This window comes from Convolutriloba macropyga, chromosome 2 (assembly GCF_964194025.1).
Source record: "Convolutriloba macropyga chromosome 2, txConMacr16.3, whole genome shotgun sequence".
Lineage (NCBI taxonomy): Eukaryota > Metazoa > Xenacoelomorpha > Acoela > Convolutidae > Convolutriloba > Convolutriloba macropyga.
The window spans coordinates 56,529,776-56,546,098 of record NC_134469.1 but is presented as its reverse complement, the minus strand read 5'-3'; the positions used below and the strand labels follow the sequence as shown (position 1 = coordinate 56,546,098).

At 36.4% G+C, this 16,323-nt stretch overlaps 2 protein-coding genes across 2 annotated transcripts in view; both read right to left on the bottom strand.

Moving 5' to 3' along the window:
- LOC142334524 (uncharacterized) overlaps positions 1 to 3,865 on the bottom strand; it is a 33,220-nt gene extending 29,355 nt beyond the window's left edge. The window contains exons 1-2 of the mRNA XM_075382623.1: positions 2,421 to 3,865; positions 1,396 to 1,857 (exon numbers count right to left, since the gene is read on the bottom strand). Coding sequence (XP_075238738.1) covers positions 1,396 to 1,811 — 416 coding nt within the window. The 5' untranslated portion in view covers positions 1,812 to 1,857; positions 2,421 to 3,865. The remainder of the gene's footprint in view (positions 1 to 1,395; positions 1,858 to 2,420) is intronic.
- LOC142334939 (telomerase protein component 1-like) overlaps positions 1 to 16,323 on the bottom strand; it is a 230,261-nt gene that overhangs the window by 178,230 nt on the left and 35,708 nt on the right. The gene's annotated exons all lie outside the window — the stretch shown is intronic.

Genomic DNA, 16,323 nt, shown 5'->3' with positions numbered 1-16,323 from the left:
TCGGACGAAAAATCCTTCGAGAGAAAAATTGCATTAAAAAAGACCAACAGGACTAATATAGTTGCTACAAATTTCGTGTGGTCAAAAACTTCAAAACTGACATTTTTACCTTTTATCTAGACATTTTCAGCAACTTCGGTACATCAAGCAGGTGAGGCCCTCTAATGCAACGTTATGCACGCCGAGCTTTACCTGTATGTCCCGTTTCGAAAAGCCACAAGTCATTAGAAAAATGCATGAAAACGTCTGAAAAAGCAGCACACCAATACAATCCATTTCTTGGGTTGTAAAACCCAAGAGCACCGCAATATAGCTCCGCTCAGCTTTGCAGCTACAAGAAGAACCAAGATTAATCAAAAGCTTTTGTGCACAGTTTATAGCTCGTACATGCTAAAAAATTAAAATCTAGCGCAAGAAAGTATCCGTTACTATCTACGAAAATGGGCGGATTATGTCTCCATCAACTCATGCTAGTCAACATCATCTCATGAGTGAGAGCAATTGAAATAACTCAAAAATCAAGAAAAAGTGCGTGAAAAAGTCACTTCAGAAGTCAAAGATTATTCTGGAAGAAATGCGCAAAACGTTCAAGCAGAAAATTTGCAAAAAAGACACACGTTTACTCTCATTCGAAAGCAATTAATAAATCAGCTCTAACATTAATGATATATTTCTCGTCTCAAATATTTAGCAAGCCGTTGAGGACAGGAATGTTTACTTATTTTCTTTAGTAAAAGTGAAAAATTGCAATTTACACAATTAGTCAGAATCGCAATTGATTGCAATTTTTCCTCTATCTTGAGGATATTTACAACTCATACTACTGAAGTACTATACTAATTCATTTGCGAACTTAAAGCACCTTTGTAATAAAACTCTTTTACTAATATTTTCTCATTTTGATTAATATTTCATTTTTCACAAAAAAAGTTTGCTTTCAAATAAAAACATAAACCGACTAATGTCGGAAGAATTGCTCTCGAACGAGAGGCGGATTTTGCTATTCTACAAGTTTATATTAGCAATAAGAGTGAGAGCAATAGAGATCACTCAAAAAATGAAGAACGAAAGCGTGAAAAAGTCACTTGAGAAGTCAAAGAATGTTCTAGAAGAAAAGCGCAAAATGGTCAAGCAAAAAATTTGCATAAAAAAGACCAACACGTTTACAATAATTGCTATGAACTTCGTTCAAGAGCAATTTATTATTTTAAAACCAGCTATTCACAAGAAACTTTAAAATTAACAAACTCATCGTGCTTTCAGCGAAGGCAGGATATATTAAGAGTACCTTAATAACGCATGTTAACTAGGGTAAATTCTATAAGCTAATTGTGCCTTTTTGATCCTTTGCAGTGCATTCTGGTCGCAATAAAAATAGGATTTTCGTGTTCCTACTTGATGGGAGTTACGAGGGCACAGAATCTGTCTACAGCCACAGTCATTAGAAGTGTATTGGCCATATTTTGTACCAGTTGGAGCACCATCCCCTGCACTGCACAAAACACCAGTCCAAACATCCACTCGTGATCCAGAGCCACCGTAATGGACATAGGAAGTAACAGCAAGAAACCACTCACAAAGTCAAGCAGACTTAGCCATGTCATTATGAAGCCGGTAGGGTTTTTGAAGCTTACTCTCACCTGTCTGGGTGAAAATAGGAATATTATCAAGCAATAGCTGCTGAATAAAATAACTGTAAACGCGAGAATAAACGTAAACAGAACTTCAGCAGCCGAAGAGAGTTTTTGTGCGAAAGGTTCAGTAACATCCACTAACGTCGTATTTAAAATATCCGTATTGTTCATCCTCATAACGTCCACTGTTTCCAACAATGGACGAATTGAATTTCAATTATAGCTAAGAAAATTTACAAAAATTTTATATAGGCAGAAATAAATTCAGTGACACAATTTTAGTCAATAGAACAAGAAGAGAGTTAGTGGATAAAAGTTAGGTTTTTGACCAATAGGATTGCTCGGCAGTGCTTTATATTATGAGGGACAATTGCTCAATATAGCGCTATTCGATATTCAAATTTAGTCCAACTGAAGACAAATAATCTAACACAGCTATCACAGCAATGTCAGCTTGATAACTTTGACCATGAGGTTGGTGGAAAGATATTTGCCGCATTCGAGTCAGCAGGCAGTAAACAATTAGCCAAGTTGGTCACAAAGGCATCTGAATAAAGTAGCAGTGCGGAGCAATTAGGAAGGCTAATAAGGGCTTTATTAGACACTGTTTTGAGAAGAATAAAAGCAAAGACTACGAAGCACGGCCATTAGCAACACTCTGTACCTCTTAATGTTAAGCTCAGCCCTCATACAGGCACAAACTCTTCTTCTCAAGGTAGCAGAAACATTACTCTAAGAGCAAAATTTAAACTAAATCCACTATTTATGGACTCTTTCTAACCCTACCATGGAAAAATTTGCAAACATTCACAAGGTAACGAATACATCCACTCATAAAAAAGAAGAGAATTTTTTATTATTATCCTATGTTAGCGTTGACTTCTGTCACATCAATTTCTGAAAAATTATGAACAAGATAATAAAATTTTGGCCTTATTATAAAAACATTTGACCAATTTCCTTAACACTGGCAAAAACAATGTTAAAAATGTCAAAGGAAGTAAAATAATGTAAAAGGATCTAAAGCGAGAACACCTTCAATTATAGTTACAACACCCGTCCTCGCATAAAGCAAAAACAATGATTCGTATACTTACAATTACAGTAAAAGATCAAATACACTCGAAACACAGCCGAAAAACAAAAGGCTCCAACTCTAAGAATCGCATATTCATATCAATTGGAGCCTTAAATATTGCATAAAAACAACACCATTTATTTAACTATTGAAGCGGTGCAAGTGCAACGTTAGATCAGAAAGCGACTAAATTCGGACCAATTTCTCTCGAACGACTGGCGAGGCAACAATTTAGAAGGGGGCATATGCAAGAGATACATTTATGGAGCAGACTAGGGAGGGCTTCGAAACTGACATTTCTGATTATGGTCCGTGACATTAACCACTAGGCTGCAAAAGCTATGCTCTGTTTCGCGTACAATCAGTTTTATTTTAGCCAGTATTAATTTCTGAACATAATTGCTTCTCTCTTGAATGAGAGTGAGGGGTCCAAACAGCAAAACAAAACTGCCCCTCACACCAAGATTTCAAGCTTAGGTGATTCTCAACAGCTTAGATGATTTGTGCACTTTACGTGATCAAGCAAAAAGTGTACTTTGAGAACAAAGAACTAAAATTAGTGACACAAAGAGCGTCTGAGAGCAATTAAACAGAAAACAAAGCTGGCGAATTGCCGGAAAACTACCACCGTTGACTTGCTTGACCCATATCGCGATTGAAATAGAAAAGGATAAAGAGGGAGAAAATTTGTCTCAAAGTAACATAAGAGTTCTGTTTTGGCCAGCAGCTTCAGTTACTGTAAAATTATACTTAATTCAACGTCTAAATTAAAGGCTATTAAGTTGAATATTAAAGCCGTTCATTGTTGGCTCTAATGAACTTTGATAACATGATACACTATGATTTAGTGACCTGTCTTTAACGGTTGAATCCGATTCTTTAGCTTTGGCTCTTTTGACCTTGACCGTATTCACTTCATTGCGTAAATTCATGATTGGAAAAACTTCAGTTGAAACAATGAGCGGAGTCGAACACACAAGTCGTACTAAAGCAAAAACGTATTCGAAAGGTAAAGCGAAATTGAAATCATAGCAGGAAAAAACCTGACCTACAATTCAAACAATTTCAAATGACTAAAAAAAATTAGACATCAAATGGACTGTGGAAATTTAGAAAAATCTGTTAAAAAAAAACTAAAAACAGTAATAAAAATTCAAAGTCAAATTCCTGCATGAGAAAAACACAAACGAGAAAGCGAGTTGTTCCTAAAACATCACGCTCGAAATTTACATTACAGTAAGATAAACAATTCACGCCACATCACTCATTTTTTGTTCCATTTCCTTTCCTTATTCAGCGTGAAAAAAAAAATCACTTCAATTTGACTTCAAAAATTATGAAAATGTGTTCAAAAATGATTAAAAAAACACAATATTATTCAAATTCCGTGAGTTGCAAAAAGAGATCGCCTAATTATTAGCCGCTGAGACGCTAACGGCGACTAATAAACAACTTAACTTGCACTCATTATTCTATCAAGAGCAGCCCCTCCCATTGCTTCTCGAGTTCTCGGGTGTTCAAACTTTTTGAATCTGACTTTACTGAAAACTCTTCAGGGCCTCAGACCAAGTGAACTGCTAAATTAACACAGCGCCGAGCTACAAGTATAGAGCAAATAATCAAACCGACCATTCTAGTTAACTTTAACACAAACAAACATAGCCGACTAACATTAAAAATCAAATTCTTAAGGGTAAAAACTGCCCTTCACAGCTTGAAATTATGTCTCCCCAAAACTGTATCAGTGAATCGCATAATTAGAGAGAGAGAGAGAGACTAGTAACGCGTAGGAATCTGACAGCACACTCTGGTCTTTATTTATCCCATTTTTGAGGACGAAAAGTTTCAGCATGCAAGTGAAAAACTGGTTAACCAAAAATTGCCAAATACCACAGCACTAATATAATTGATACTGACATCGTTGGAGAGCAATTGAACGTATTATACACGTCGCAATCACAAAATAATGTTAGTTATTTCTAAAGTAAGGTTTTTATAGAAAGTTAAGAAATGTGGTCTACCATACTGAGTGTGCCTTAAATTTAAATTTCCACATCTACAACAAATAATTGACAGCCATTCCGCAGTTTCTAAGTACTTTCTTAGTCCGTTTTTATATTATATATTTCTACTTTATATATTTCTATTTTATGGCTTTCTCCAAAGAGCCAGCCCAAATTTTTACGTACAATTTTCCTGAAAAGAAAATTTTTGTCAAAATGAATATTTGGTTCCGAAATCAGGAAATTCTAAATTCTGCATACATATTGCTCTGTATTGCAAGCAAAAACTCAGTTCTCCAAATAATAAAATTCAAATTTCCGAACAAGTAGCTCTGTTCCGAATCAAATTTCCGGAAACTAAATAAAATCATCTGACTCCAAATTGAACGCAATTTAATAGCCACTAACTACCGGATATTTCTACAATCAAATTTGTCATACTAGTACAAACTCAAGTCCACTGGAGATTACATAAATTCAAGCTCAACCTTTACACTTTAACAATCGCAACATTTCGAGGCGCCACCAAAATTGCATGCAAGACGACAGAGCTTATGTTGAAATCCGCCGTTAGGCAATTTAATTGCAGGTACTGAAGTTTGCTGTCCACGAAAAATTAGCTTAGTCTGGCCCATCAATTACGTAATCAATAATTTCCTCTCTTACGCTAGTCAAATTGTCCTTTTAAACCAATAACGCTCAATTGAACGACCATTTAACCAACAAACAGTTCTACTATCAGTACGAGTTGTCGAAAAGTTATGCGTAGACATCAATTTGATATCAACTAAATTCAAATACAGGTAATCGCCTACCTCTTATTTAGGCAACTATGCAAGTGACAGAAAAAGCATAACACATCTGCTGAATCGGAACTCTACGGCACAAAAGAGACCAGACCTTTCATTGCTCAACGTAGCGGGTAAAAACCTAGTAGCGTAAGTTCCGTTGATGGTATTCAAGTTGTTGATGCTTACTATACACTTCTTTTGAGTTTTTGGGTCCGCATTTATGTGGATTTCCTTTAGGCCAAAACGTTTTCACCGTAAAAATCACTACTGAGGATCGGTAATATGCACTTGCATATAATGTTTGAACTCATCGTTTGTCAAGCAACTCAGGAAACTTTGAACAAAAAATCTGAGATATCTTAGATATATATCAACAGATATTTATTTGAACTGTTTTGTTCTATAAGATCGGGCTGACAAATCAGTGAACAGTCCTATCAAATTTCATCTACTGTCCCATAGATAGAAATGCGGTCAAAACTAAAAAAAAATCATTTTTTTAAATGTTGCCAAATTCAATGCTAAATAGCATTTATCAAACATTTGAACATTCTGAGTTGTGTAAAAGAAAGATATGCAATCAATGAATTAACCAACAACAGTACAAAAATTTTCCGACAAACATTGGGGCCAGTGGGTTCGGGAAATGAGAACAAGTTACTAAAACAATTGGCCATAAAATAGAACAGGAAAAAAGATTATTCAACCTGTCAATAATGCGAGCGGCTATACACTAGAACATATAAAAAGGTTAAAGAATTTACAGTCCGTCAATAACGGGCAAACTGGCCGATTGGTCATCAAATGGCGGAACTTCAAGCTGACAAATAATTATTCTATAAGAAAAGATCAGTATAAATCTTGACCCTGACTAATACTATAACGCTTCAAGACACTGAAATATGAATCACTAGAAACCTCTACAGACATGTCAATAACGAGACTAAGTGACAGACTACAAAAGAAAGATAGCAAAACTCAAGAACACTAATACAAAAATCACTAACTCAAAAACACTAATACTAAAACAAAATTATAGGCCAGAAAATGTATCAATACAAAGCACTTGGCACCTAAAAATATGCAGAAAAAGCAACAATTCAATTGAAATTTTTGCGAAAATGGATTCGAATAAACCTGAAATTTGAAGCAGAAAAAAACTACTGGTACTTGGACATCACTAGATCATGAGAGTGACCAGGGGACATCAAAAAACAATGAAAAGGGCAAACATAGCCGGCTAGTTACTAAAACAATTGGCCATAAAATAGAACAGGAAAAAAGATTATTCAACCTGTCAATAATGCGAGCGGCTATACACTAGAACATATAAAAAGATTAAAGAATTTACAATCCGTCAATAACGGGCAAACTGGCCGATTGGTCATCAAATGGCGGAACTTCAAGCTGACAAATAATTATTCTATAAGAAAAGATCAGTATAAATCTTGACCCTAACTAATACTATAACGCTTCAAGACACTGAAATATGAATCACTAGAAACCTCTACAGACATGTCAATAACGAGACTAAGTGACAGACTACAAAAGAAAGATAGCAAAACTCAAGAACACTAATACAAAAATCACTAACTCAAAAACACTAATACTAAAACAAAATTATAGGCCAGAAAATGCATCAATACAAAGCACTTGGCACCTAAAAATATGCAGAAGAAGCAACAATTCAATTGAAATTTTTGCGAAAATGGATTCGAATAAACCTGAAATTTAAAGCAGAAAAAAACTACTGGTACTTGGACATCACTACATCATGAGAGTGACCAGGGGACATCAAAAAACAATGAAAAGGGCAAACATAGCCGGCAGATTGCCGGAAAATAGCCGCCATAGACGCTTCATGTCTTCCATGGATTTGAAGCAACTAAAAAAAGATAGATTGACCACTAGTCCTTTAATAGACCACTAGACTTTTTGGGTTAGATCCGGTCTGTCATTTTTATGAGACACATACGCTCTATAAAGAAAAAGCCCTGAAGGAGCTTTTTGAAAAATGATATTCGAAACCATAAACTCAAGACTCTAATACTCAAGAATTAGGGAAAATACGTTTGGCAATACTTAGATGCACACTATTGATCTTTAACTAGTAAATTGTCATAAAAGTTAAAGGTCATTTAAGTGATTTCACAAGCCATTTTTTAAGAGAGGTAAGTTCTCAGTAACATCACCACTCTAAGTACATGAAGGACTACCAAACGCGGCTACCTCTCATGAAACTTGATGCCCGTTGAGGTTTACCTGTTTATCTCGTTTTGAAAGCTCAAAATCACGAAAAGTCATCAAAGTCAGGGTAAGACGAAACAAAAAATCTGTTAGACGAAAAAAACATAGCAGGACAAGTTCTGACGTACAATTCAAAGAAATTTTATTGACTAAACAGAAAAAACAGACCTAGAATGGACTATGAGTGAATTGAAAAAAACCATTTTTTTAATGAAAAATCAGATCAAAAAGTTACGAAAAAACGGAAAATCAATGTCAAAATGCCGCATGTGAACAAAAAAACCACTAGCGAGAAATGAAAATTTAATTCAAACAAAAAACTAGGTCTAGAACGAGCTGTGAATGGATTGGGAAAACTAAAGAAAAAAATCCGGTCCAAAACATCGAAAAAACAGTAAAAATCAGAGTGAAATTGCAGCATGTGAACAAAACCACTACCGAGAAACCGAATTTTTGTTCAAACACCGTTTTCTCACTCTACTTTAAAATTAGAGCGAAAAAGATTCACGCCGCAAAGCCACGCGCTTTTTCGCTCCTTTTCCTGTTTCGGCGTGACCAAATTCCCTACTCCAATTTGACTTCACAAGTCATGAAAATGTGTGAACAGATCTTAAAAAAAACAGCGCCCCAATACAATTCAAATTCTTTGAATTGTAATAGGAGCGCTATAATAGCCACTCGCTTTTTCGCTCCATTTCCTGTTTCGGCGTCACCAAAATCCCTACTCCAATTTGACTTCAAAAATCATGAAAATGTGTGAACAGATCTTAAAAAAACAGCGTCCCAAAACAATTCAAATTCTTTGAATTGTAATAGGAGCGCTATAATAGCCGCCTGGAAATGCTGACGCGGCTATTAAAAACCAAAACACATCAATGCTTTAAACCAGTGCTTAATTTTGTTTGAGAGCAATTAGTCATTGAAACAATCAATGGACATACAAAAACATACCCGGCAGATTGCCGGAAAATAGCCGCCGTTAATTCCCAAAACCAAGTACGAGTAACGGGCATCTTAAATTGGGCTTAATGGGTTTCTCCCGTTTCTATCTCTGATTTCGTTTTTTGATAAAAACTCTGCTCATTTTGAATTGCTTTGCTGAGCAACTGCCGTCTAAAACACTTAGCAGAATGAGAGAAGGGTGAAACCAGCCTAGAGATGTCAAAAAGATTTCACGCAAAATGTTGAACAAGCTGTGTACTAAGGTAAAGCGAAAAAAACTTATTCGACTTATTAATAAAGCAGGAGCAATATAATAGCCGCCGAATTAAAATCGCTCATTCTGCTCAAAGCGCTTTTAAACAGCAGTTGCTTAGCAAATGCACGGAGCAGTTGATCGGCTATTGGTATTCTGGTTACGAATCGAGGGTATAGCTGATTTAAAAATCCAAAGGATTTGAATAATGTAGATTCGCTGTCTTTTACGACTATAAGAGGATTATTGGAGAAGTCTTTTTCGATCAATTTTGTCGGACTGCTTTAATTGTTGAAATTGAAGTGGAGCGAAAACAGTTTTTTTTCATACCTCTGCTTAACTGCTCTCGAACTAGGTTTGAAGCAATTATTTGAAACATTTTTTTGTAAAATTTTTGCTTGACCGTTTTGACTTTCACGCCCTTGACTTTTTCGTTTTGCATGCTCTAAGTTTTTGTACCATTCACTAGTTTCAGCAGTTGAACTCAAGTGGCGGCAGATAATTACAAAAAGTCAACTGAAAAGCTCGCCGAAATTGGTGTAATTTTTTCACTTTTTCACTTTAGAAAATAAAATATTGCGCCGCTATTAGAGCCTACTAAGATGAGGGCGGTTATTAATAATTCACGGCAGCTGCTCAAATGCTAGGTACTCTGGAAAACTCAAGCTCTGTCATCCCGGCACTTTGAAATGCCCAATAACGTCTTTTCAGGATTCTTCAGAATTCAGCTCGGCTTTGAGCCCTCTTAAATTGGCCTAATCCCAATAAACACAAAATTTCCAAAAAAAGATTCCCCAATTTGGGGAAATTGATACACATTAAGACAAAAATAAAATACTCCCCGGGTTTTGAGCTGATAGAGATGATAGGAACTGAACTTGATACTAGTGATATTAAATTCACAGAACTAAAATGTTTCGATAAAATGAAATAGCTCGAAACCAATCTTTTCAAAACTAAATTTAAAACTCTTCAAACGTAACTTCTAAAAACAATATCAATTGGAGAGCTAAAAATGGAAACGATTAGACACCACGGTGTTACACCACGGTGTATTTTATCAGACTGATTTATCTTCGTCATTCATAAAATTTTACTCTATAGTTGTTCTATGAGAAGCTCATTTCTCCGTAATTACGTAAGACGTTTGATGCAATCAACTTGAAAGGCAAAAATAAATGTTGAGAACGATTAAAGATTTGATTTAATTAAATAAACAACTTCACTTCTTCCAAGTAGCTATCGGCGGCAGTATTGTTTAGATGCGACGCGACATGAACATATCGAAATGAAAACAATGCATTCCCGTTAGACGCATTTTCTATTCACTCGAAACATAAATGGGGATGAAGGTAGTTGCAAGCAGCCACAGCATCGCAACAAGCAGTAACAACGCATTTGTACAATTCTCACCCACAAAAAGAGTACAGAAAAATTAGAGCGGACCCCCTTATAATACCTTATCACTGATGAATGAATGTTTCGACTTCTTTGAGAGTTTATATATATAAAGGAGCAACATTTCTTAGCGAAAGAGAATTAAATTAAGCTGCCTTCAATTAAGCGTTTTAAACGTAACAGACTAACGTCGACCAAATTTCTCCCAAACGAATGTCACGCAAAAAAAAACTATCAACATCTTGAAGGCTCTCAAAAGTGCAGTGACCTACGCGATTAGTTCACATCAGTTTTTGCAACATTTAGTTGCTCTCCGAAGTGGTTTGCGAAACAAGTTCTTCCGCTGAAAGAAATCAAGCTTCCAACCAGGTGTTCTCTTGCTAGTTTTCAACTGTTGCGATTGGAAGCAGGCGGAGGAGGGTCTAAATGAAGCGGGATAGGGTGAGGTGATACTAAGCGGAGGGCTCAAACTCGAAAAAACCCAGCCTTCACACGAAATTTTTTTCTACCCCATTCATCGAATCATAAATTTAGAGACCACTAAGGCGTACTAATCTAAAAATATTGCTCAGCGACTTAATGGTCAATAGCTTTACTTAAGTTTCAGACAAAAGCAGTACTAGAATCTTGCATCAAAACGCAGCCCGAGAGTGCTAGAAAATGACCAAACATTCGTGATATATATCATTGAATAAACTTACCTAAATGAGAAATACCAAAAAAAGAAATAAGGAATTTTAGTGGCTAATAGAACACTACAGAAAAAGTTTAAAAACGAAGATAAACTTTTAATTTGGAGGTATAGGTGGGGTGTTGGTAGATTTGGGGAGGAAGTAAGTATGGGAATATGTAGTCTTGCGGGGAGGTAGGTAGGAGGGCTGTAGGGTATAGGTAGACGGGGGTGTCTATCATTTGAATACGGAGGAAGGACTGTTATGGAAAAAATTCTCAAAATGATCTTTCGACTTTAAATATTATCAGCAGTTCCTAGTTAAAACCTAAATGAAACTAAACTAATGTTGAAGTCCAATTTTCGACAACAGAAGTCATTATTATAAACCCGCACTCAGAGTTCAAAATGAGAAGTCAAGGTTCAAGTCCTAAACAAACATTTTTCAGCAAAACAAAACTAGAAAAAAAACACGCTTATACGAGTCCAGTGAAAAACCCGAACATGTCCGGCAGATTGCCAGAAAATACCCGTTGATTCCAATAAGCATGATTGGGATTGAAAGAATAGAAGACATTGAAAAACAGAATTTCGTACAAAAACATTTTTTAAGTCCGATTTATTTTGATGGCATCATTTCGTAGTTGAACATAATTCCCTTTCTTCGAGAGAGGCTACAGGGGCTACTATCAATAAGCATTCGAGATGGTAATTAAGACTTATAGGAACGATGTTCAAATAGCGGGCATCTAAAATTGGGCTTTATGGGTTTATCCCGTTTCTATTTCTGACTTCAATTTTTTATACTGACTCTGCTCATTTTGAATTTCTTTGCCGAGCAATTGATGTTCAAAATCACTTTTAGCAGTGTGAGAGACGAGAGCAACTAGCCTAGAGAAGTCAAAGATTTCACGCAAAATAATGAAAAAGCGGCAAAATGAGGTAAAGCGAAATATTTTTTTGTTTGACGAAGTAAAAAACATAGCAGGACAAGTCCTGGCGTACAATTAAAACAATTTTCGTTGACTAAACAAACAACTAGACCTGGAATGAACTATGAATTGATTGGAAAAACCATCTAGAAAAGAACTCGATCCAAAAAATCAAAAAAACAGTAAAAACCAAAGTGAAATTGCCGCATGTGAACAAAAAACTACTAGAGAGAAAACGAATTTTTGTTCAAACAGCGTTTTATCACTCTACTTTAAAATTAGACTGAAAACATTTCACGCCACAAAACAACTCGCATTTTCGCTCCACTTCTTGTTTCGGCGTGACCAAAATCACCACTCCAATTTGACTTCAAAAATCATGAAAATGTGTGAACAGATCTTAAAAAAAAACATAGCCGGAAGAATTCCGGAAACGACTCGAAGGAGAAATTTGACCATAATTATGACCAAACAACTAGAACAACTATTAGGAATCCTAAACCTCCACAAATGCCATAAAAAATCAGGAAGAACAGAAAAGGCATTCAAAAACAAATTGAACAAAAAACTAGAAAAACTTAGAGTTTTTTAAAAAGTACAAGGAATAGTAAAGCCGAACAAAGTTCCTTTTTAATTAGAGCAATGAAAAGCTCGCAAAACAATGCTCAAGTCATAAGAGGCTGAAAAACTTGTCTGAAATTTAAAAAAGAGAAAAACTGCAAAAAAAAATAAGAAAAATGGTTTAAAATTTTTCAATTTGTCTGTCATTTTTCCTTAGAACATCATGTTTTATACCAACAAAACCTTTAAAGCAGTAAAAGAACAGGCAAAAAAATATTAAATTTTGTCTAAAAATCAGCAAAACTGATCAAAAACCTACAAATTAGCATTGAACTCAAATTACAATTTGAAATCCCCAATTCCTATCAAAAACATACCCGGCAGATTGCCGGAAAATAGCCGCCGTTGATTCCAATAAGGATGGTTGGGATTGAACGAATAGAAGATATTGAAAAAAAAGATTTGTACAAAAAGATTTAAGTCCGATTTATTTTGATGGCATTTCGTAGTTGAACATACTTCTGTTTCTTAGAGAGAGGCTACAGGGGCTACTATTAAAACCAATAAGCATAAGAGATGGTAACTAAGACTTAGAGGAATGACGTTCACATAGCGGGCATCTAAAATTGGGCTTTATGGGTTTATCCCGTTTCTAATTCTTACTTCAATTTTTTATACTGACTCTGTTCATTTTGAATTGCTTTGCTGAGCAACTGATGTTCAAATTCACTTTTTGCAGAATGAGAGAAGAGAGAAACTAGCCTACAGAAGTCAAAAAGATTTCGCGCAAAATGTCAAAAAAGCGGCAAAATGGTAAAGCGAAAAAAAGTTCGACGAAGTAAAAAAAATGCGAGCGCAATAATAGCCGGCTGAGAAGATGAGGGCGGCTATTAAGAAGCCTAAAACTAATACAATATCACAATCAAATCTCATAACCAACAAAAGTTGCAAAAAAAACTGCTTTTAAAAGCCGCACGTGAACAAAAAATTTTCGCTCGCTTGAGAAAATTTTTTCACAAATCAATTTCTCGCTCTCTCAAAAACAGTGGTATGAACAAAAACCACACTCCTTTCGCTCTGCTCTTCACTTTTGTTCAGCACCAAAATCACTCCAATTTTTTTTCACGCGTTTCATTTCCCGCTTCAAAAATTACTCCAATAAAATTGATTTAAAAACTTCTCCAATACTCCTCTTCGAGTCGTAAAAAGACAGCGCCCAAATACAATTCAAATTCTTTGAATTGTAAAAAAAAATAGGAGCGCTATAATAACCGGCTGAGAAGATGAGGGCGGCTATTAACAAGACTAATATAATTGCCTCTAACTTCACTTGACAGTCATTAGAAAACCAACATTGCTCTTTATCTTTTGGCAAATCTCGGCTTTTGTCTCATGGTAATTCAAGGCTAGGTGATGTTTTTGAAAGCTCTAACATACAGTGATCTACGCGGTTAGTTCGCAACATCAGCTTTTGCAACATTCGGTTGTACTCCGAAGTGGTTCGCGAAGCGATTCGTTCTGCCGGACGAAATCAGAAGCTTCCAACAAGCACTTCTGCACCTATTTTTCAACGGTTATGAGCGGACAGATGTCGAGTAGCGTGGATCAAATGATAGTTAGGACCATCATTAATTTCATGCAAGGGGGAAAATAAGCTCAAGGGTCAGTATTCCTACCGATTCAGGCATTTAGAAAAGTTTGGCTCACCCTTTTAAAATAAAATCAGATAATTCACCGTAGAAATACAGAGATATTTATTTACAAGGCAAGAAAGCTACAAAATCCTGCCTTTAGACACAATATTTATTGAGGCAATTCGATTTCAAGATGGATGGCCGTTTTAAAAATACAACCAAATCCAAGATGTACTAAACTTCTCAGTTTCGCAAACAAAATTCTATGTCCAACCGATGTCCAACCTTACAATAGAAAATAAGTTCCACATTTCACCTGGCTCTATTTTATTCATTCCTGACACAGCCGACAAATTATATAAGATCCAGGTATTAGAACATCTTTTGGAAGAAATGAAAGTTAGATACATTGGATGGGGCCCTGATTACGACTCTTGGTTCAACTCAAAATCAATATGGTCCTATTGGTGTTTCAAAAAACCTTTAAGTAAATTAAAAGAATCTCCAAGGAACTATCAGACAAAATTGACGATCTGCTAATTAATGCCGAGAGCGCACTCTATGTAAACGAAGCATTAACCGGTTTGAACTCCGAAAGAATTAGAACAGATGGTAACCTTCCAGATATAAAAACGTTGCTTCACACTAAAGTCCCGACTATCCGCTATGTACCTATCAATGTACGGTACAAATGGTCAGAGCTTTTCTCTGACGTCATTACTGATTGCATTGAAGATCCTAATACAGAACTAAACTGGAGAAAACTCTTCGGATTGTCTAAATGCATTTTACGTGCCAGTAACAGAGGCGGGCAAAAACACAGGCGGAACAACGACCAAAGAACTCTAGAAAGAATTAATCGCTGGAACAGCGGAGACTTTGGAGGGCTATGGAACGAAGCTTGCTCTTTGAAACAATCAAAACGATCAAACGATACAAACTCCGAAGAGATTATCAAACGTGCAAAAAATTTGTGTTTTCAGGGCCAATATGGCAGAGCAGCAAAAGTTTTGGCTTCTGATGGTTTTGCACCAGTCAACAAGGCAACTCTCGATAGTTTGAAAAAATTGCATCCCCCTGAAGAAAAGCCTATTGTAGTCCAAAATTTTTCATCACAAGCCTATCAATTCAGTGAGGAAAATGTTTCGGAACAGCTGAACTCGTTTTACAGCAGCTGGTCCTTCAAAAATGTTTCCCGAACATCTTTTGCATGCTGTACAGTGTACCGCTTCAGATCAGTCACAAGTTGCTTTGAGAGTACTGACTAAGCTTGTAAACATAAGCTGCCGTGGGGAACTTCCCGAATTTGTTTCACAAGCTCTATGTAGTGCATCTTTATCAGCCTTGCTGAAAAAGAAAGGCGGTATTCGCCCTATTGCAGTCGGAGAAGTCTTGAGAAGGCTAATAGCTAAATGTTTAGCCGAGGAAGCAAATTTAGAAGCAAAGGAACTTTTCCAGAGCCTGCAATTGGGTGTGGGAGTGAAGGGAGGAGCGGAAGCCATCATACATTCGACTAAGATTTCGTATGAAAAAATACTCACCTCGTCCAGTTCCTCGGGTATTTTGCAAATTGACTTTTGCAATGCATTCAATTCGATAAAACGCAGTGAAATGCTGAAAGCCGTTGCAAATTCAATGCCAGGCATTGCTGCTTTTACCAATTCCTGTTATTCACAACATAGCCAATTATTCTATGACAAATTTGTTGTTAGCAGTGAAAGCGGTATCCAACAAGGCGACCCATTAGGCCCTTTGCTTTTCTCTCTGACGCTCTGGCCCATTATGGAGAAAATTCAGGAAACTGCGCCAGAGCTTCAACAGCATTCCTGGTATCTAGATGACGGTGTCTTGGTGGGCTCAGAGGACGATCTCATTAGACCTTGGGATCTTTTATGCCAGCTCGGACCTGATCGCGGCCTCCACATCAGGGTCGATAAGTGCGAACTGTGGTCCACGGTAGATTTAGACAGACTGGATACAAGAATAAAACGAAATGATATTTCGGGCCTCGAGGTTCTTGGAGCTGCGTTAGGAACCCCAGAGTTTGTCTGCATGAAACTTAACGAAAGGATAGGGAAAATAGGGGTACTTTTCGAAAAGTTGGACTATCTTGATGACCCTCAGTGCGCCCTAGGTATCCTACGCCACTGTATTGGATCCCCCAAAATGGTGTATTCTTT